The sequence below is a fragment of the Vanacampus margaritifer genome, chromosome 6 (genome assembly GCF_051991255.1).
Source record: "Vanacampus margaritifer isolate UIUO_Vmar chromosome 6, RoL_Vmar_1.0, whole genome shotgun sequence".
NCBI lineage: Eukaryota > Metazoa > Chordata > Actinopteri > Syngnathiformes > Syngnathidae > Vanacampus > Vanacampus margaritifer.
The window spans coordinates 17,658,770-17,681,687 of record NC_135437.1 but is presented as its reverse complement, the minus strand read 5'-3'; the positions used below and the strand labels follow the sequence as shown (position 1 = coordinate 17,681,687).

Below are 22,918 nucleotides of genomic sequence, written 5' to 3'. Positions count from 1 at the left end.
GGGTCTCTCCTGAACCAAAGAGACAAAGTCATCTTCCCGATCTTCTGTCTAGACAGACATTGTATGTTCAAATGCGGAAGGTACAGCAGAGTGACGATGCGCAAAATGAGCGGGGGAAAAAATGGTTGATCCGCGTTCGTCACTTCCTCTTCTTGCATTGTGAGCTAATTCGCTAGCTAACAGCCAATCACAGTGATCAAATGCCTCCGACGCCGGTTCAACATGTCGAATTTGCTGAAACCGTTCCCCCCGACTTTTCCAACTCGATCCGACTTTACGATAGTAATTTATACACTGACTAGACGGCGCATGCCGCCGGCCCAACGCTGTCTGATTCCCGACGTTGGATTGGTGTATCTGGGCCTTAAACACGTAACACAAGACTGTGTTTTATGAAAATGCTAATTGGTGTCAGAGAAGAGTTAAGTTCATCTAAGATTATTAGCGAAACTTATCGGGGGTGTTTATTGTGTATGCTTTTGCTCTGATTACGGCTGTTAAAGAAGCTAAAAAAGATGTAGGTTATTTGTTTTTAACTCCTTTGCTCCCAAAAACGTATAAATACATTCCATTTTATTTTTTATGTTTTAAGACGTAATTATAAGTTTTTTATGGGGGGGGGGGGGCGTTAATACTAGAGCATGGCTTTGATGCAGCGTCTCAACAGCAGAGAATGGTTGAGGAAATGGTAGTTATTACAAAAATGACAGCAGAGCAAAAGAGATCAACCAGGGCCATGTTGAAAAAAGCTCATTTATCCACAGTTCTATACAGATTTGTGACTAATGATCAAACTTGGCTAATGGCTATATTCTAATGCTAATGGCCTCAAAAACGGAAACAGATACTTTTTTTCTGATGAAAGAAGAGACTAATCTTTCTTTTGGTAGGTTCCATGTTTTTATAGCAATAGGACACATCATTCTGTTGGCCTTGCAAATTGGTGTGTCTGGGCCACACATTTCCTCTTGTCTGGGGTGAAGGAAGTATATTTTAACTATCTCAGACTAGGCGATGATGTTTCTCGACTCTGAGGGGATTGATTGTTTTAGACAACGCTAACAATGTGGCACAAATTTCGCAAAGTGGGAAATCTGCACATATTCACAGTTGGAAATGTTCCTTTGGGTAGACTTTTAATCATTATATGGATCTATAATCTTTTTGAAATGTTGAATGTTTTACACTTCATCTGGTTTATTTTTTATTTTTTTTCTAGAACGTTCTATATTAGAGGCTTTGCCATATTTTGTACATGTGCACTTACTGTGCTTTTTTTTTTTTTTTTAATAGATGAGTTTGTAATGATATTAAAGTGTTTTGGATCATAGTTTGTGGTATATTCATGTTTTAAATGGCCAATATTACAGTTGGGGCTGCGATGAGCACAGGTTTACTGTACAAGAAAATCAATAAGGGGCTCCTTACATTCTGTCAGTGCTCTTGACAAAAAATGAGGGAATGCTTGTCCAAGCATTTCTCTTCAGAAATTACTCCCAAAAAAAGATGCCGTGTTCAGAAGGGAAATAACAGTTTTGAAGTGAAAAGAGCGCTTGAAGGTTCTTTCCAAGGAAGCCTCTGCCCTCTTGCCCTCTATTTTATGCTGGCTTATTTCTCATTAAAGACACGACAACAACAATTTACTGCAGGGAGCCGCACAAAGATGAACGTTTTGTATGTCTCGCGGGGATTTTTAATTAGCTATTGAGAAGTTTGCACTTTCGGAATCGTAATAAGTTTAATAAACAAATTAAACTGGTCAAACTTGTGTTCAGAAATGACGTTATGTTGTCCAATTCATGAGAACACTGCAATGATTGGTTAGTCAGTTGTTTGGATATTTGCTCGGTTAGTCAGAGCTTGGTAGTTGGTTGTTTTTTTTTTTTTTTTCTGGAGAGCTCAGTTATTGTTCATTCGGTAATTTTACCGATTTGACATGTCATCATCATTGCTCTTTTTTTTTTTTTGTATGTGTGTGTGAGTGTGTGTGTATTCATTAGTTCACCTAAAACCTATTAAAAAAAATCCCATACCGTTCACCTAAACCGAACACTTCCAGCCAGAGTCGTGAGGCCGTCAGGAGACCCGAGGAAGGACCAAAGAAAGGAAAGTGAAATCCAGCACCGACCAGACACCACCCACCAGGCCAGTTGGTTGATAACGTTGCCCTGCACAGGAGTGTTTAGAACATCCAAAATCCCAACCAAAGAATATGAATGGATACCTAACATAATTATAATTTGGATGATAACACCTGGTACTGTACTTTTAACTTCACAAAACGAGTGTCTCCTTATAATTCCCACTAAGATTATATAACGATCTGAAACGCATGATGGGTTTGTGAAAACGGTTTTCAGCCACAAATACCTGCCATGAAATCCAATTGTACACCCGTCGTGGCTAAATCACAGATAACGCTCAGATATGAGTCAATGTGTGAATGAGTCTTTGGCAGTATGCCTGATGCAATGCGTCATGCCCGTTGGCTAGACCAAGCCGTTATGATACTACTGCAAGCCATTTGAGTCCCCCGCCCGCCGAACCTCCAAATGCGTCGGTTCCGAAAGCCTGAGTCAGTGAGAATGAACGACACCGGGTCATCGCCCACCAGCTTTTCATTGGGATAGATAGAAGTGGCGCATCGCAGCTGGGGTTTGTGCAAATAGCACAAAAAAAAAAAATGAAGCTTTGTTTATATGCTAATCCAAAGCGTGACACTGATTGTGCAGCTCATTCGTTTTGGGGGTTATTTGTCACACTTTTTTAGCAGGAAAGCTTAACTGTGTGAACAGGAGGGAACAATCCTGGCAAAGATTACTCAAAGATGTGAAGGAATAGACGGCTGTAGATGGTAAAGGTGCAGAAACAACAATGTTGGCGTCTTGGTTTTTGTTACTTATTTTGCATGTACTACTTACAATTCTCCGCAATATGTGTCACTCTGATAGAATGGTCGTTAGAGCCAGGCAGGCAGAGACATCCATCACCGGTGGGCTGAGAACTAATGACTTTTTTGTCAAGCCTACCCAAAGCTAGCAAACCTGTACAGACAGTGTATCTAATTGCGTTGTCTCAACTCAGCATTAACACAACTATTGCATCCTTGCAAAATGCTCCGCGTATGCAAATGAACCACCCCTCCCTCCATTTTGCCTACACTCAGCACTTCCTGTCATCTACAGCTGACTTCAGCTTGCATAGGTTACACTTATCACTGAAATCTTTTGTATTATTTACAGCAAACAGGTATACCCCCGATATATGTCAACTACCTTAAAAATTGGCACAATTTGGTACTTTTTCTTTTTTTTGCCCATTCTTATAGACAGACACCTTATTGATCCACCACTAATTGATCGGGCTGTCCTTTCCTCATGAGACTTGATTTAGTAATTCGAGTACTATAATGAGCTTTTTTGTAATTTTAATTTAAAAAACAACAACTTTTTTGTCCTTTCTTTTCTTTTTTTTCTTTTCTTTTTTTTTTCTTTTTTCCTGGAGGTAATTTGAATTTATGTACCATCCTATAATATTCCTAGCATTAAAAGCCATTAAGAAGATTACAGTAAAGCAAACATTAGTACAAATTGAGGAATTTAGCTATGTTATTATGCAAGGCAATGCAAGTTTCTTGTATACCGCCACAAGTAAAATTCATAGTGCTTTGTAGAGGCAAATAAATTAAAAACACAATTAAACCAAAACCAAAAGACTGTGTTTTATGAAAGTGCTAATTGGTGTCAGAGAAGAGTTAAGTTCATCTGAGATTGTTAGCGGAACTTATGGAGGGTGTTTATTGTGTATGCTTTTGCTCTGATTACGGCTGTTAAAGAAGCTAAAAAAGATGTAGGTTATTTGTTCTTAACTCATTTGCTTCCAAAAACGTATAAATACATATTATTTTAAATGTTTTAAGATGTATTTATGCTTCTTTTTTATATACTAGAGCATACAGAAGGCTTTGATAGAGAATGGTTGAGGAAATGGGAGTTATTACCAAAATGATCAGCAGGTGGCAGCAGAGTAAAAGAGATCAACCAGGGCGACGTTGAAAAAAAGCAATTTTTTTTTTTTTAGCAATAGAAAAATGTATAATTTTTTTAATAAATTTTTATTTAAAAAAAAAAAAGAGAGCAATGATGATGACATGTCAAATCAGTAAAATTACCGAATGAACAATACTGAGCTCTCCAGAAAAAAAAAAGCTAATTTACCCACAGTTCTATACAGATTTGTGAATAATGATAAAACTTGGCTAATGCCTATATTCTAATGCTAATTGCTGCAAAACGGAAACAGATACTTTTTTTCCTGATGAAAGAAGAGACTCTAATCTTTCTTTTGATAGGTTCCATGTTTTTTTAGCAATAGGACACATTTCTGTTGGCCTTGCAAAATCAGTCAAAATCCAGTAAAACAGCCCGGGAGCGAACAGGATTGCTTCAGTGAAAATGGCTGGGAGTGAATGAGTTAAAGGTAATGTGAGATGAGTTTGAAAATTATTTAAAAGCGGTGAAGGATCAGAGTTTGTTATGGTGCGATGCCAGGGAGGCCGCGTGTGACCCCAGATAACAGTTTTTTTTCTTGCCGTACTAAAATAAAGTGTACAATAATTGCACATCCACTACAATAGGTGGCAGTGGCGTGCTCATTGTCAGAGAGCTCCTCTCCCGAGGTGTACTTTTTCCCATTTTTGAGACAAATAATACTATTTATTGATTTAGTGCACGGCAGGTGCTGCAGAAACCTGGGTACGTGTCCCCTGGCTGGTCCACCAATATTCCAGAACAGAACAAAAGCAATGAGGGCACATATCTTACATTAGAAAAAATAAAATAAAATTAATAGAAATCAGATAATTTTCACACCTGATTGGCTCTCACAGAAAACTGGTAGGGAATTATTGTAGTGGTTTTAGGTTCACTTGAATTCTTCTTATAGTAAATGCCGAATTACAGTCTTAAACGCATTTGTACATTCAGAGGCCGGAAGCACAATAATTATTCATATGCACCCTCCATCTCTTTATTATCTTGATTCCTCACACTTCTGGGTCAAATCATTGCCATTCCCATCATGCTTTGATGTCCCACTTTTTGCCGGTGCAGATTGCTCCGAACTGCTCTTCCAGTTCACAGCGCGCTCTGTCCCTCATTAGAACTGCTTGGCACAACACCGCGCTTTTGCGATGACACGAAATGGTTATTCCACGTCATAGGCGGAAATCTAATTTGTGAAACAACTGATGACATCTTTGTTAATTTCCCCCTGGAGTATTCTGCGTTTGATGATTGATGATTTGATATCGTGTGAGTGACACATTTCATGTACTGTATCTCCTCCTTCTGCTCAGGGCTGTGTTTACGTTAATAACCCCAATCAACAGCTGCCAACGAGCCACTACAAAGATGGTCACACCATATGCTAATCCATCCGTTCTTCAACTCGGGGAGCTGCGAGCCTTTTTTTGGGGGGTGGGGGGGGTGATTTTATGTATTATATCATTTTTGCTGTCACTGTTGATGTTTTTGTGGCTGCATTAAATCAGAAGATGTATCTCAGAACTGCGCATTCGTACACCGCCATTGACCCGCAAATCCCTGAGAGGTGCTTATCCCCCCTTGTCATCCTCCGCTAATGGCTTTGGTAATTGCAAGCTGGCTTAATGAGAGAGGACAGTATGTAGAATTATATATAGACAAAATGTATGTTATACATTATGTCAAACATTATCATACTCGAGAGAACTGCACACTCGCTGTTCACTGTGTGTTTGCTTAGCTGTACTGCGCGGGTTTGATTTCTGGCCAGTGCCAACCCAGATAAATAAAATGAATAAATGCCATCAGGAAAGGCATCTGAATTAACTATGTTGAACAATTCATGTGACCGACTCGCTTTGATAACCCCAGAAGCTGAACCCTAACCCAAAAGAATACTGTACTGTGTACAAATGTGTATCTCTACCAAATTAGCATAGCCCCCACCCCCACCCCCCTGATAATGTCTTAATGTCTGTATTCCCGTAGAACACCACCTAAAAACTTCATCTAGCATCGTTCTGATGCCACACATATCGGCATGTTTGAGCTGCAAAATATATCTGTTTGAAGCTTTTGATAGCTAGAATACAAGAGGCGCTAGCCACCAGCTAGCTTGCGAGCTAAATAGCCTCAGGGGGTCCTTTCAGCCAGCGGACAGACAGTGGGATTGTCTGCGGCATTACATCCTTTCTTGGGAATAAAAAAAAACAAAACAACAACACCGTCCCAGCTGTTCTGTATGTTGTGACATTCAAGGAAGATGCATTTTTAGGGTGTATAGGCTGAGCTAGCTAACATAATGCTTGCTGCCATGATAGAAATACGCCTAGTATGTAACTCTTAATTGTGCCAAATATCCATTCAGGTTCTTACTTATTTGGGGGTAGTGCTCGCGCCGGACGGCCAAGTGCATCGCTGGGTGCCATTTTAGTCACACGCCCCCAAAATCTGGAAAACTGAAATGATGAAAACCAGTTCTCAGTCGTTTCACGTTTTCAGCAAAGAAACTTTAAAGTTTGAAATATATATATATATATATATTTAAAAATATTTAACTACATATTTCAGTGTAAAACTACTACACTGTGTCAAACTTGAATACGTATAAATAAGATTCGGGCAGCACCTGGTCTATTAATTTATTTAAATCATATTGTTCATTTTGTTGCATTGTACTGTTTACTTCTAATCATCCAATAACATCAGAACTCTTTTAAACCGCACATTTATTCCCGCCACAGTATTTGACCACATTGATCGATGATGGGCTAAGATTGCAGTTGCTAGAATCACACTTGGGTATTATAGTCTTCACAAAGTCAGCATCATATTAAGGTGTGAGAGATGGCAGGTCGTTCTGTCCGACGGAGGCAGCAGGGTCACGACCTGAACTCCGTGGAGCTCAATCACTCGGTGACTCAGTAGCTCTACGGCATTAGCTTAGGACATAAGAAGGCCATAAGGACATAGGAAAATCATTTCCTTATGAAACCAAATAAATTACTGCTTGAAGACACGCACGCATACGCACACACACACACACGTTTGTTTTACTATCTTTGTGGGGCCATCTCATTGACATAATGCATTTCCTAGCCCCTCCCCCTAATCCTAACCATCAAAAATGATTGCCTACCCCTATTCCTTACCCTAACCTCAACCATAACCCAATTCAAACCTTAACTCTAAAACCAAGTCTTGACCCTCAAAAAGAGGTCTAAACTTGTGGGGCCCAGCATAATGGCCCCACATGGACGGGTGGGCCCCACAACTCTGTGAAATCCCGAAATGTTGGCCCCGCTATGTAACAAAAACAAGACCACACATACACACACAGTTAATGGCATTGATGGTTTCCACTCCTGTGATAGTATCTTTTATTAATAGCCTGGGCTTTTGCGCGGACATGGAGACCATTTTAATGATTAATCTGAAAGGAAAGTTCCCATTTTACACGTGGGGCTCTCTTGGCAGTTAAAGAGCCACTGTTCACTCTTCAGGTACATTAGGAAAGATTTTTCCATTCCTCTGCACTTATTTTAGACACGTTAAGGTTTATGTCTGCATTCACCTACAGACCCTGAGCGTCATTCACTAACGGTAAGTACGCACAATTCTGTGATTCATCAATATGCTCGTACTTGGCATTTCGTGGTTTAACGAATTTTTTGAAGTTTTCATACAGACAAAGCAACAAAGGTGCAAGTGTGTTATTTCTATGATGAGCTGCAATATGTATTTTTCCGTGATTTTGAAAAGTGTGATGCAAATGGATTGATTTGCCCACACGTTTTTTTTAACCCTCCGCTGGCATGGTTGTTTGTAATGTAACTCCGACCAGCATATTGCTCATAAATTTTCTGTCGCTTCCAATGCTAATTTCATGAATTTGATCAACTACAAATGCCTCAGGAACGCTCGTGCAATGAATCTGGCAGTGTTTTTTGCATATACTGTATGTGGAACCTGAGAACATTTCTCTGCATTTATTTGTGAATGAGGCCCACTGAATGCACACTCAAAGGTATGCATCGTGACTGTACTTAGTAGATTTTTCAAGGATCTGTACTTGAGTTTTTATTTTCTGGCTTTTTATTTTTACTCTCTACATTTGCGAGTATGTTACACTTCATGGCTATTCTAGTGTATAAATGGCAATAAAATGCATTTGAACTTTTTACTTTTATACCCACCCCATGGAGAACCCACGGGGTCAAATTTGGCCCCTATAAATTCTGCTACTCAAATAACAAAGACCTTTTTTTTTTCTTCTTTTTTTTAACAAATGTAACTTCAAAAGTCCAGAGTGCCACTTCGGACCCCTGCATGGGGCCATCTAGTGGATGAATATTGCACTTACATGAGCCAGAGTGGTGGTGACAAGATGGCTGGCAACATGCTGTTTTGTTGAGCTGGAGATCAATCCAAACAAAACCATCTTTTCAGCAAACCATCAGATGGTAAAATTGTGTTTTATATATAGTATGTTTTATACATATATATATATATATATATATATATATATATATATATAAATTAACAACTCTGAGCTACTTAAAATTGAAAAAACATATTTTGGTGTTCAGTGAACTTACAGTATAGCAGTCATTTAATGTATAATTCATAATTTTCCAAAAAAGAAAAGGGTTCTTGGGTTCTCCAGGGTTAAACATGGTGGGTACCAAATGAGAGATTGTGTTCCATTCTTTCATTAGAAAAAAAAAAGTATGTTACTACCTTATTCTGTTCTTTAGTAATCACTATTTGAAAATAGGTCATTTGTGTGACATTGAACGAAAATTGAAACGAAAGGAAAAAACGAGTTTTTTGTGAAAAGATACATTTTCTGCACAACAGTAACTTTGAGACTAATATTTTTTTTGTTTAGTGACGCTCTGTGAATTAGATTTGCTGCCGTCTGCTGGCCATAGTTAGTGGGTGTTTTGGGATTTTACAACCCCAATGGGCGCTGCACAGACGTTCCACTGCCCATTGAGGGGAAAAAAACGTCAATTAACGTTTTTGGCGGCATTCATTTGGATTTTAGTATACGTCTTTTTTTTTTACGTTTTTTGGCGGTAAAAGAGTTAAAAGTTATTCAATGGAATAATCCAGTAATACGTGAAGACTTTTGCCACCATTACGCAAAGGCCTCTTTATTAGGTACACCTGCTGGTGCTTCCAAAAATATGAGTTTCTTCCTCCGTGACCTTGCTTTCAGGACTAAAGGCAGCTGTCCTTGGCGTGGGACAGAGGCTGAGTTGCGGGGGGTGAGGGGCAGAGAACTGGGGAGCAACAGTGGGGCGCTGGAGTGAACGGTGTGGAATACTAACAAACGTCTTGAACAAAAGGCCAGATGTCCTTTCGGGCTTTGCACTGTCCTTTCCATGCTGAACTGCTTTTTAATTGTTGAAAGACGTTCTCGCCTGATCGCTATCACAAAGAGAGATAAAACAAGACAATAACGCATTACCAAAGAACCCCCCCCAATATTATGTTTATTTTATGGCCTTGCGTTTAATGACCACGGAGCCTGAGAAGCGTAGATGCAGAGGACAATGGTATCGTTGGCCTTATTGGTATTCTCGTGGGGTGTAAAATCTCCTTAGTGGTGATAACTGCACCAATAGCAGAGTGAAACTAATTTGGGTTCAACTGAAAAAGCTGTTAAAAACTAAATAGGACAATGTAGACATGTCAGAGTCTGTTTTCTGGAGCGTGAACTGAAGTAACGTTCCTCTATTAGGGGTAATTTTTGGATTAAAGTTGAAAGCATTTGCTATTTTTATTAACCACTTTATCTTTCATATTTTACAATTTTCTTAAGATGTTGGCTAAATATGTATCCACTCACCTGCATAACAATACTAATACACAAAAATATCAAACTGATCTTGTAAACAAACAAACAAAAGTTTTAAAAATACATTTAGTACATGATATCCTTATTTATATATTCATCTTATGGTAATTTGTGCAAATGTGTCTTAACTTAAAAACCTCTTCGTTTAGTTATTATGTCATGAGGTGTTTATTTGAGGTGAGGTGTTTTGAGGGAGCAATAAATGTATTTTAATTTAATTTAATCATATATTTTTATGAAAGTAGTCATTGTACAGCTTATTTATATTTATATATATATATATATATATATATATATATATATATATATATGTATATATATATATATGTATATATATATATGTATATATATATATATGTATATATATATATGTATATATATGTATATATATATATGTATATATATATTATGTGTGTATGTATGTATGTATATATATATATATGATGTATGTATGTATATATATATATATATATATATATATATATATATACACGGTGTATATATATATATATATATATATATATATATATATATATATATATATATATATATATATATAAATAAATAGATTCCTGGACTGCATTTCAAAGCTTTTTGTAGCCAAGTAGTTTGAGGAAATGTTGCTGCAATGATGCGCCTGCTTGTAATCACCCCTCTTAATGTTCTTATGTAAATCATCTGTGCAGCCCTCCTGGCTGTACACGATTAGAAGCCACGAAATACCGCTTCTCTTTGGGAAGGTTAACGCAAAGAGTGTCACGGGGCACTTTCAACTGTATCGTTTCTTTCTTAGCAAAACGGGTTCCCGTCTGATCCTACAAGCTCTAGGTTGAGCTAAGTGGACTACGGTGTTTCGCAGTAGGATGAGATTTGTTATGCAAAGTGCTATCTAGTATATGGTGTACACTTACATTTCTATGAGGATTAGAGAATCCCACAGCAGAGATCTGTGCATAGTTAATTCATCCTCTCTTTAAGCTTCTAGCTCTGGAGACACCTCAGATGGTTCTAATACTGGATGAAGTCAGTCGCTGGGTTCAGATTTTAATATAAAGCCATCTGGAATTATTAGACTAGGTTTTTTGAAGGTAAACTGAAGTAACGTTCTAAAATCCATGCAACTTGTGTCATTTTGGACGAAAACTCCAAAGTCTTGGAGTAATATTGTATTTGCGTGCTTTGCTTTGGGCAATGCAGTCATGCTGGAACGCAAGGGAAGATGTGAAGAAGAGCAGCAATACTAATAATAAGTTGGCGTTGCATGTGATGACTGAGAAGAAAATATTGTGTGGTTTGGGACTAAATCGAATACAAATGACTGTAAATTAGTCAAGTAAATGTCAACAACAGGAACAATAGTCATCAATGTTTACCTACCTTTTGTGTAGATGCGAATGACAAACTGTAGATATATTAATAAATTGATACAACAGTATATAAACACTATACAGTATATATGTAAAGAATGTGTGAACATGGTTCAGATTAGGACCCAATAGATTTTTTTCAGGCCAATTCCATTATTAAAAGTAAAATTCCAACAACTGATTAATCGGCAAATTAAGAAGGGGAAAAAAATCTATAATGAATAAAGTAACTTCTTTTTTTGGTCCCTTAATGCTTGCAACAATGAAGGAATGATTTACAGACAGATTATTTGACTGTTTTATGCCATTTTTTTTTCTTTAATGCCATTGCCTTTGTTTTATGTTTTAATGTGTTTAAAAAAAACTGGGAATTTTTGGGGGAATTTTCACAGATAATTTTTTTAATTAATAATAATAATATGAGCTGCTTAATTAGTCCAGATATTAGTATAAATCCATCAGGAATTATTCCTCAATTCCAAACTCTATTCCACTCTCTTCCTTTCTTGGTATTGGTTGCCATGATGAAACTTTTTCTTGTGTCCTACAGCGAGATGCTAAAGGCCAGTATCTATTTGACCTCATCTGCCACCACCTCAACTTGCTGGAGAAAGATTATTTCGGCATCAGATACGTGGACCCCGACAAGCAGCGGGTGAGTCAGCCTGCTGTCGTTTTCGCGCATGACTTGAATTCCACTGGAACGTTACTTGTAAATGCCCTCATGAGCTAATGGTGCGTGTCACAGTACACAAGTGAGCACATAGCTGCCCGCGGGCCATGTCACTAAGTAATGATTTTCATTTTTAGATCATCAACATTTTTTTTTCTACTGAGTTTAAACTGTGTATAACAGCAAAGTGTATTTTTCTCTCTGGAAACATTAGTAAGTGTGATTTTGGGCTATAAGACTAAGTGACCAAGAACCATTGTAGCATTTTTGCTAACTAAACAGCACATTTGAGTAAGCATGGTTAAAAATGTGTTAGTAGGAACTACAACATCAAAGTGTGCAGTCATTTTCATCTCTTAAACTGCCTTTGAAAAATAGTCCAACAGCACTCACTTAGCGGCTAGCTGCTAGGCTAGCCGCTAATACTAAACACGTGTCACATTCTACAATCTCACTGTAATTAGATATATTTTTTTAGCATCATTTATTAGCGATTGAACATGATTTCAGGCTCATGTTGTGTTAATGTGGGTGGGAACAATTTTGTGATGGCAATTTAAACTTAAACTGGGCTCCAACTTCCAGTCGGAAAGACGAGTCAAGCTAGCTGCCACGCTAAACAACTTCAAAATAGAGGCGTACTCATGTCCGTGTATTACGGTATTTAGGAAGATTGAAGATGGCAGCATGTTTTTTCTACCTACAATATCAAGAGCAAAACATAAATACATTTGGTTGGAAGAGCTGTACATTTTATTTTAGCGAAGATGTGTGACCCGTTCCTAAACACTTTGTTCTTTAATCCAGCCCAACAACAACTAACTACTAAGTGTGTCTTTAGTGGTCAAGTTACTTGAAGACTACATTGTCTATTGGCATGAATATTCTTGTCTATTCGCGCCCTGTGATTGGCTACCAACCAGTCCACATTGTACCCCGCCTTTTGGCCAAATTCAGCCGGGACAAACTCCAGCTCATCGCAACCTTAATGAGGACAAGTGCTGTAGAAAATGGATGGCGCAGTCATCTTGGGATATGCTTGTAACCATCAGGGAACAAAAAGATCCACTGCTGGAAGATTCTTTTAAATGAACCTCTACCTGACCAACTAAAGCAATACAACAAAATCATAACGCAGCCCTCATAGACTTTAATAACCATTTTTCAATCTTCATGCTCCCTAGAAAATGAGATCCTTTCGCTCGCCATTAGCCACACTAGTATGTGGTTTAGAATTTGATTTCACACAACATTTAAGTCATTTCCAATTTTTTCAACCACATTTTTCCTGGGGAAAAAAAAGATGTCTCACCAGTGATATTTTCTTCATTGTATGAAGAAACATGAAAGATGGCAACATTCCACGTAGTTAAGAAATCTCAAATTTAAAGTCTAATGATATTTGTTCCAGTATTCTTTCAACCTCCAGTTTGTTTAACTCGCTGAACCAAATATTCCAAAAGAAACAATCGAAACAAAATAAATCTGTGTTCTTGTTATCTGCTTTGAGAAGAAAGCAAAACACATGCAGAGTTAATCCTTTAAGTCACGTTGAAATGAGATCTTGTACGGTATAATGACGTCGTGCTTGTTTGTTCCAATCTTTTGTGTGACTAAAAAGGCATCCATCCTCCTTAGTGGGGGGGTTGGCGGCTGGATTCGAACCCTGTTCACCAGCCAATCACAGGGCACAGAGCTGAGATTCAAACATGAATATCAGAACTGTCAATTGCGCGGCACACAACCTAGACTGGTCCGCATATCAAATAAACATTCTCACACATATTCACAACTTCGACAATTTAGAGTCACAATGAACCTAACATGATCGTTTTATTTTTTTAGATGTGTAACGATGAAGCCATACAGTAGTATTCTATGCAATCTATAATTGATGCACTCAAAGGGTAGAACATGGCATTTGTGCTGTGTGTCCATATGCAAATCACATGCTTGACTGTACTTAAAATATAGATTTGATGAGATGCAGTCAAAGAACACCAAAGTGAGGACTCGTGTTATTGTTTCTTTAATGACGAGGGGACGTTCCAGGATGCGTTCCATGCATGAAGTATTCACACGCTTGGTGGGTGGCAACGCTGCGGTTGTGCATGTTGCTCGTGACACTGGAATATCAAGAACTTACGAGGGACCACACCGATTAATCAGAAGGCCAATTTATTTGGTGATATTAGCTATTAAAATTGGCAAAAAATATTAACTCATTCACTGCCATAAATTCATTTGAACTCTTTCTAATAGTGTAACGTTTTTTTTCTACTTTTGTTACCCAGACCTAGATTTTTTTTTAATTGTACATTTCGAACAGATATAACATTTGTGATTAATCGTGAGTTAACTAGTGAAGTCATGTGATTAATTACAATACATTTTTTTATCATCTTTTATTCTTTAAAAAAAGATTAAAGAAAATAAAAGATGATTAAAAATTAGGGGCGTACTTAATCGCATGACTTCACTAGTTAACTCACGATTAATCACAAATTTTATATATATTTTTTTAGGTTTTCATACTCTTGTTAACAAACGTTAAAAAAAAATAAACTAATAGAAATAGTTAAAATGATTTTTGGACGTCTATAGCCGTCAATGGCAGTGAATGAGTTAATATTATTAATATTTTTTAGTTTTTGTACATTATCGAATAACAACATAAGACAAAGATAACAATATTCAACCATTCACGCTCAAAAAGCTCAGCAAAAAATAAAAAATCTGCCGAAACAAACACCAAAGGATAAAGTAACTGTCTGTCTCTAATACATAAAGGGATGTAAAGGGACCAAAAAGTATGTAATTTTAGTCATTATATATATATATATATGTTTTTTTTATTTGGCCAATGAATCTGTTATAAGAATTTTTTCTTTCAAATATCGGAATCAGCATCAGCCTGAAAAAAAAAAAAAGTTCATACCCGTGTCGGTACCAGATGTGATCGGCCTGTCAGATCGTATCGAGGTCGCCTAACGAGCACGTCACCTTACAGGGTTGGCTAGAAATGATCCAATTGACAACAAACATTGAAAGAAAATATTAAAGATGTCATTTAAATAACAAAATGTACAGGCTGAAATAGTAAAAACGTAAATAAACCTAAGAATATAAAAGCAAGATATATTGAAATAAATAATGAAATAGACTGAATAAATAATAAATACGCAAATTAATTGCCTGAGATGTGACAAATATTGTCAGTTTCGATCACTAATGTGGGTCTATTATCATTAAGACTATTTTTGCGATGTATTGTGATTTGTGAACTGCTCAAAAAGAAACAAAACCGAAGTGAACACGTCTGAATCTGAATTTCGTACCGACGGCAAGTTCGACGGCGCTTCAATCTATTTTTTTCTTCTTAAATCTTCAAGTATCCTGCTTTTATATTCTTAGGTTTATTTACGTTTTAACCATTTCAGTCCATACATTTTGTTATTTGAATGACATCTTTAATATTTTCTTTCCGATGTTTTGACGTCCACCGGATTTTTTTTTTCCAAATAACTTTATTGAACAATTGTAAACGAATAATCTCCAGCCAATCCCGATACAATCTGGCAGCCTGATCACATCTATTGCCGACACCGGCGCTTTCAGGTGAAATTTTTAGAATGTACGTAAAATCATTTTACGCATTTTACTAAAATGCACTGTAACCTTTACAGGTGAACTTAATTTGACCTCTGAACTTTTCTCTCTCTCTCTCTCTCTCTCTCTTTATATATATATATATATATATATATATATATATAATTATTATTATTATTGTTTCAGTACTTTTTGCACAATTTGCCTTGTTGGGACAAAGATCAACATTGAAATTGTCCTTTGAATGATGTCACTAAGCCATCAATGTGTTCTTCTTCCAACGCAGCACTGGTTGGAGTTAACGCGGTCTATTGCTAAGCAAATGAAATGTAAGTACTGCTCATTTTTGAATCTCCGACAACCACATCTGGAAACAAAGTACAGTATGTTTACGTTACGCATGACAAAGTGTTGAGCTGATTTGGCAACAGAAAATTAAACAGCGATTAGTCGCTCTCAGAGGAAAAGTTCAACATGGTGGCAAATGGGCTGATGATTTATAATAAATCGTAAAAAAAATAAATTTTGTACAGACACAATCAATTGGCTGGTTCGGTTGCTTGGCAACTGGCCCAAAAGTAGCTCTTGACTTGCATACTTGGGAGGAAACAATCTAATTAAATTTGACCTTTTCAAACACTAAATGGTAAATTCACTGTTGTGACGTGTTTTAGGTGTAATGATTTATTTGAACGTTGCTGATTGTTTGATGTCTGGTCAATTTGTTTATTTCAGTTTTTGAATACTATTTCATCTTTATTTCATCCAGCTCAGCCTCCGTTCACCATGTGTCTGCGTGTCAAGTTCTACCCTCCTGATCCAGCTGCTCTAAAAGAGGAAATCACTCGGTAAAGTCCCTTTTCCCACACCAAATAGTTTCCCAAGGTGCACACTTAAGATGTACAGATGTATCTTAACTCATTCACTGCCATTGACGGCTATAGACGTCAAAAATTAATTTGAACTATTTCTATTAGTTCAACATTTTCTTCCACTTTTGTTAACAAGAGTATGAAAACCTAGAGGAAAAAAAAGTATTGTACATTTCAAACAAATATAAAATTTGTGATTATTTGTCAGTTAACTAGTGAAGTCATGCGATTATAAAAAAAAAATTAAAAAAAATTTAATTGTCTGACGAGATGATTATTAAAAATATGCGGCATCAGGTGATTAAAGTTTTTAATCGTAATTAATCGCATGACTTCAATGGTTAATATACTAATAGAAATGGTTCAAATTATTTTTTGACGTTTATAATCGTCAATGAATGAGTTAATCGTGCGTTAACTATTGAAGTCGTGTCATTAATTACAATTTAAAAAAATTATCGCCTGACGCGATTTAAAAAAGAAAAGATTATTAAAAATTAGGGGCGTCAGGTGGTTAAAATTTTTAATCGTAATTGAATCGCATGACTTCACTAGTTAACTCACTATTAATCACAAATGTTATATTTGTTCTAAATGTACAATTAAAAAATTCTAGGTTTTCATACTCTTGTTAACAAAAGTGGGAAAAAATGTTAAACTTATAGAAATATTTCAAATTAACTTTTGACGTTTATAGCCGTCAATGGCAGTGAATGAGTTAATTGTGTGAAGGCTTTCATTCAAAGTTATTCAGTGTGCATCTTTCCACATTTCTAAATGCATCTTTGTAAATAATAAACAATAACAGTGGCCTTCAAAAATTAAAAAGACAGAGCGCGTTTTCAATCCGAGACATTATGATAAATATTACACCGTTTGCTAAAGAACTTGTTCAGCAGGAGTTGTGCAAAAAGCTTTCTCTGGTAACCCTGAATGAAACATGGCAGAACAACACTTGCTTGGCATAACATTACCATTTTTATAATCTAATTATTTAAATTTTCATAGAAGTTTCTGACTCTACACCTGTCTTTGTTTGAAATTAAAACTGAGATAAGTAAAATTTTAATACTTCAGCTATTTTGAAATTTAAAAAAAAATTATTTACTGTAGCAAACAATAGGGAGCTATTTACTTAAGTTTTTCTTTAACTTTTGAAGACATGCGACTGCCCCGGGAAGATCACTGAACTTTTTGTTAAATTTGTAAAACAAAGATGTCTCTTTACTAAGATTTTTTTTTTAACTCCAATATTTTATGATCCCTAAAGGTTGTTCAATAAACATATGCTTAAACTAAAAAAAATATATAAAAATAATAGCTTGGAGTTTTTTATTATTTATTTTTGATGCCAATATTTTTCCTTTTAGTGAAAATGAAGATCTGCTCCAAATATCGGTTATCGGCATCCTTGACTACTAATAATCGGTATCTGCCCTGACAAAAAACATACCGGCCTACCTCTAATGTAAACAAATAGTGGCAGAGCATCAAGGTGACCTACGAATACTGCATGTGAAAATGGAAAGAAAGTCTCAGATGTCCAAATCTTCCCCTAGATATGAGGGTGGCCAGAGAGTGGCCACCGCTAGCCACCACATAGCTCCGCCCCTGGTATGACGATATTATTATCAGAATTATTTGTTTGCTGTAAAAAAAAAAAACAGTGCAGCCAAGAGAAATGCTGAAATAAATGTATATAATTCCATTGACCACTGAGCTTTACTCTTGGCTCTCTTGAGATTGTGCAGGTGTACCTAATGTTGTGTCCAGTGATTACTCAGCAATTCTAAGACTGCCCTTGAACGCCCCGCTGAGCTTCGTGTTGTCCTTTTCATTGTAGATATCTCGTCTTCCTGCAAATCAAAAGGGACCTCTACCACGGCCGCCTCCTGTGTAAAACCTCAGACGCCGCCTTGCTGGCTGCCTACATCCTTCAAGGTAATGGAAGGTAACATATGGACCTGCTGCCTCACTAACTCTGCATTAACTCATTTAATGCCATTGACGGCTATTGACGTCAAAAATTCATTTGAACTATTTCTATTAGTTTAAAACATTTTCCCACTTTTGTTAACAAGAGTATGAAAACCTAAAAAAAAAAAGATTGTACATTTAGAACAGATATCAAATTTGTGATTAATCGTGAGTTAACTATTGAAGTCATGCGATTAATTACAATTAAAAAGTTAATCGCCTGACGTAATATAAAAAAAAAAAACAAGAAAAGATTATTAAAGATTAGGAGCGTCAGGCGATTATTTTTCTTAATTGTAATTAATTGCATGACTTTATGAGTTAACTCACGATTAATCACAAATTTTATATCTGTTCTAAATGTACAATGAAAAAAATATAGGTTTTCATACTCTTGTTAACAAAAGTGGAAACAAATGTTAAACTAATAGAAATAGTTCAAATGAATATTTGACGTCTATAGCCGTCTATGGCAGTGAATGAGTTAACTTGGCTGGCAGGCTGACAAACGCATGCTCTGCTGTGGGAACGGGTGAGACAGACCAACTGAAAATATACAACGAAGATGCGGGAGCCATCGGACATGTATTTTTCATACTGCCATTAATACACTCTCGGAAAAAAGGCTACTATAGGGGTCCATTTTTCAGACTTCAAAAGTGAACCCCTAGGTACAAACAAATACTGCTTATGGTTATAAAAGGCAAACAAATGGTCCAAACTAGCCAAGGGACCACGTAAATGCACCATGTGTATGTAAATGTCTTTTGAAAGAAAGAAAAAATAGTAGTAGTAATCTAGACCAGGGATGGGCAACTTGCAATTTAGGCATTTTCAACGAACTGTCAACGGTTCTTGTGAAGTAACACAATGGCTGCTATGTGCAATGTGGTGGCCAGTGGATCCTTAATGCAGCACATTTTTATGACCAACCCAAAATAGAGCATTTCAAAATATTTTCAGTGCTTCTCTGGCCTGTTATCATCCTCGAGCAAAGGCACGCATGGTGAAATGTAGATAGTATCATAAAAAGCAGAGTGCTGGTGGGTTAGAGGAGGGGCTCATGCATAAAAGATGCTGCTGCCTGGTCAGCTCCCCCTCGCACAGCAGAACCCGGCATCAGGGTCATCTGAACGTAGAGTGACGTGACGTGAAGGACCGTATGCAGGTTAACCTTTTGTGTTCCTTCTCCAGCTGAAATCGGGAATTACGACCCCGGGAAACACCCCGAAGGTTACAGCTCCAAATTCCAGTTCTTCCCCAAACACTCTGAGAAACTGGAGCGGCGGATTGCAGATATTCACAAGACAGAACTGATGTAAGATGGAAAAAGAAATGCTAGACCAGGCGTGGTGTATAAAGGGAACTGACGTAGATGGGCTACTAAATTGCACTTATGTTGTGGTGTTAATAGTTTTTAAGACAAATATTTTAATACAAATGCAGCAAGTTGTGTTGACAGACAATATATATTACTTCAGGTCACATACAGTAGTTGTAAAACTCTTCTTTGTTTGTGGCTGCATGACTGTATTTTGAGTCACCAGAAGGAGCAACAATTAATTATTCACGATGCAATAACTTTATTAATTATTTCATTACTGTGTGTTTTTATTAAGTAAATACTTTAGTTTTATTTTACTCATTTAAAAAAAAAAAAACGCATCACAATAGTTTTTGGGGGGGAAGGCTGTAACAGATTAATGGCATTTCCTTTCATTTTATTTGCGATGTGGGTGTTTTGAATTACGAAGATGGTCAAATTTAACTCTTATCTCAAGCATTTTATATATATGACAAGTTTGTAAAATGTATTTTATTAAATTGCTTAACTGTGAATTTGTGCAATTTACTACTTAGAATGGATAATTGTATGTATTGCAATGTGTTTTGCCATAAGAGGGAGGTTTCTGGGCGGAAAGTCAATGTTTATCCCTCCAGCCAATCACAGAGCGGGGTGGGGGTGGGGGTAGGGGGTGGTTGTTACTGAAGGCAGGCGCTATGTTGACGAGAAGAGAGTCTGTTTTGAATTGTTTGTTTACAAACACAAATGGTCAAAACTTAAGACCCCACTAATATATAAAATCTAAGTATATATTTATATAAAATACATACTGTATATAAAAAATAATAATAAGTATTTTATTAATACATTATTTAATCAAATATTTTACATATTTAACGTTTTTGATGGTTTAAAAAAGAACAATATATATATAAATCTTAGCTACAATTGGCCATTGATCAATTTAAAAAAAAATGTTGAGGTCATTCATAGGTGAGGTTAAGTTGAGGTGTGTAAATGATGTAAAACAGTTTATATAAATGAATGTATACATTGTATTAATATGTATACTATACAGTTTAGCTGTTGGCTTATATTTAAAAAGAAATAATTTTCATGTATATTCTAGTACCACTACTACTGATGTTGCTGCTGCTATTAGTACTACAACTACTAATAAAACAGTTTAAATGTGTATTTGAAATTGCTTATTTTACCCATGTTCAAATGCATTATCTCCGATAATTCTCATTCTGAGAAAAAAATAAGCTAAAATCAATACATGGATTTTAAACAAGCAATTTTTAATGGTGAAATAGCGAAACGAATGCAAGAAATATGACAGGATTGTTAATTATGTAAATGCCGGGTGGGACGGCTTCAACAACTCAGTGAGCTGACCGTATGGTTATCTCGGGTGCAAGCCTGAATTAATAACACGCACTTGCCCTGACATTGATGTCACTGACTGCATCAAAGACCGGATGAGGATGAAAAAGACAATTGTCTGTGCAATAAAAAGCACTCAATGTCCACTCGCCACTCAAAGGCTGCACTTAACTATATCACTCAATAGTGATTGTCCCTCAGTGGAGATGATGATGAGGATGATGATGATGATGATGATGTAGTGTCATGTAGTTTGAAAGGTGAAGAGGTTGAGCAGGACTTAGCTAGCCTAAAGCAGTTAACACATCTGTGACAGCGTCAGTCAAAAAAAAAAAAAAAGCAAAATCGTTTTCTGTGGTTCATGTTTTCGATGTCGGGAGATTGCGGGAGCTCTGCGGGGCGATTCTTTTTCTCCCTCTTCTTCTTCACGCTCCTCCTCCGCCTCCTCTTGTTTATCCTTTTTGGCTTCCTCCTCTCCTCTTGTTCCTTCTTGTCTACTTCCTCCTCTTTCCCTTGTCCTCTTTTTCCTCAACCTTTTTCTGCTCTTTTCCTCCTTTCATTTCTCCTTCTCATCTTCCTTTTCCTTTTCTTTTTCCTCGTCTTAAGTCTTCCACTTATCCTACCCTTCTTCGTCTTCATCCTTCTCTTCCATCCCGTCTTGTTCCACTTTGTAAAAAACGTCCTTTGAATGTTCTTAATTTATTTGAATATGCACGGTCAGTTGCACATGATTAAAATGTGGTAAACTGACGCGATTGTTGGAAAAAAAAAAATCCCCTCCTCAAAATGACAACAGTTTCGTTTTAGTTTTTGAATCGCGTGCAACCAATATACTTTTTTTTCAGCACACTTTAAAAATCTTATTTTTTCAAGATAATCTTCAAGAAATTGACTTTTCTTGCAAAAATGTATTAAAAGAACACATATTGAAAGGAAAATATGAAATGTTTTTCATGAACTATGGTGAGACACAATAGTGCTGGTTCTGTGCCATTAATGGTTTTAAACTGTTTGAGACTCTGCTGCCCACTAGTGGCAAATGTTTTCTTCACTAGTTGTTAAGAACTGTGCTGACTTACTGAAATCAGATTCAATTCAGGCTAAAATAATAACCTTTTTTGGGGGGGTCAGTCCTGATCCTGATACTTTTCCTGATGCCCACAAAATAAGCTACAACAACAAAAAAAAACTTTCACAATTTATTTATACCTTCCTGCAAGTAGTTTAAATGACTACAAGTAGAAATAATGTCTAAAGTGCATTTTTTGTTTGTTTAATAATGTCCCACGATTTCACTATGTGTTTCCGTTCCCTGTCAGTGGGCAGACACCCGAAACATCAGAGCGAAATTTCCTGCAGAAGGCCCAGATGCTGGAGACATATGGTGTTGATCCGCACCCGTGCAAGGTGGGATGCTGCAACAACAACAACAACACGTCGTGAGCTGCACTTGTATAATTGAACGTTTTGTACGTCATGGTTTGATTTCCTTCTTTTCCAGGACGTGTCGGGAAACCCGGCTTTCCTTGCCTTCACGCCCTTCGGATTTGTGGTCTTGCAGGGAAACAAGAGAATGCATTTCATCAAATGGTGTGTTAAGTTATGTAAGCAGTAAAATTACAGTGCACACCTACATTTGGATTAGGACCAAATTAAGCCTTTATTTTTTTAGTATTAGTGGAACATTACAAAAGTTTTTTTTTTTCAGGGAAAAAAAACCCCACCAGGATCACGTGTCTTTCATATTTAGTTGTATATTGTATATTCCAGGAATCCCTCCTCCATTCGCAGTCCTGCTGTTAAGTGATTTTTTTGGGGGGGATAGTTCGTAACTCTA

The 22,918-nt window shown here is 36.7% G+C and overlaps 1 protein-coding gene across 2 annotated transcripts in view; it reads left to right on the top strand.

The window, feature by feature from the left end:
• The window catches only part of frmd5a (FERM domain containing 5a), a 66,351-nt gene that overhangs the window by 30,216 nt on the left and 13,217 nt on the right, over nt 1–22,918 (top strand). For both annotated transcript variants that reach the window (XM_077568302.1, XM_077568301.1), the window contains exons 2-8: nt 11,827–11,931; nt 15,845–15,887; nt 16,328–16,406; nt 18,274–18,371; nt 19,602–19,725; nt 22,401–22,488; nt 22,583–22,671. In XM_077568302.1, the coding sequence (XP_077424428.1) occupies nt 11,827–11,931; nt 15,845–15,887; nt 16,328–16,406; nt 18,274–18,371; nt 19,602–19,725; nt 22,401–22,488; nt 22,583–22,671 (626 nt within the window). The remainder of the gene's footprint in view (nt 1–11,826; nt 11,932–15,844; nt 15,888–16,327; nt 16,407–18,273; nt 18,372–19,601; nt 19,726–22,400; nt 22,489–22,582; nt 22,672–22,918) is intronic.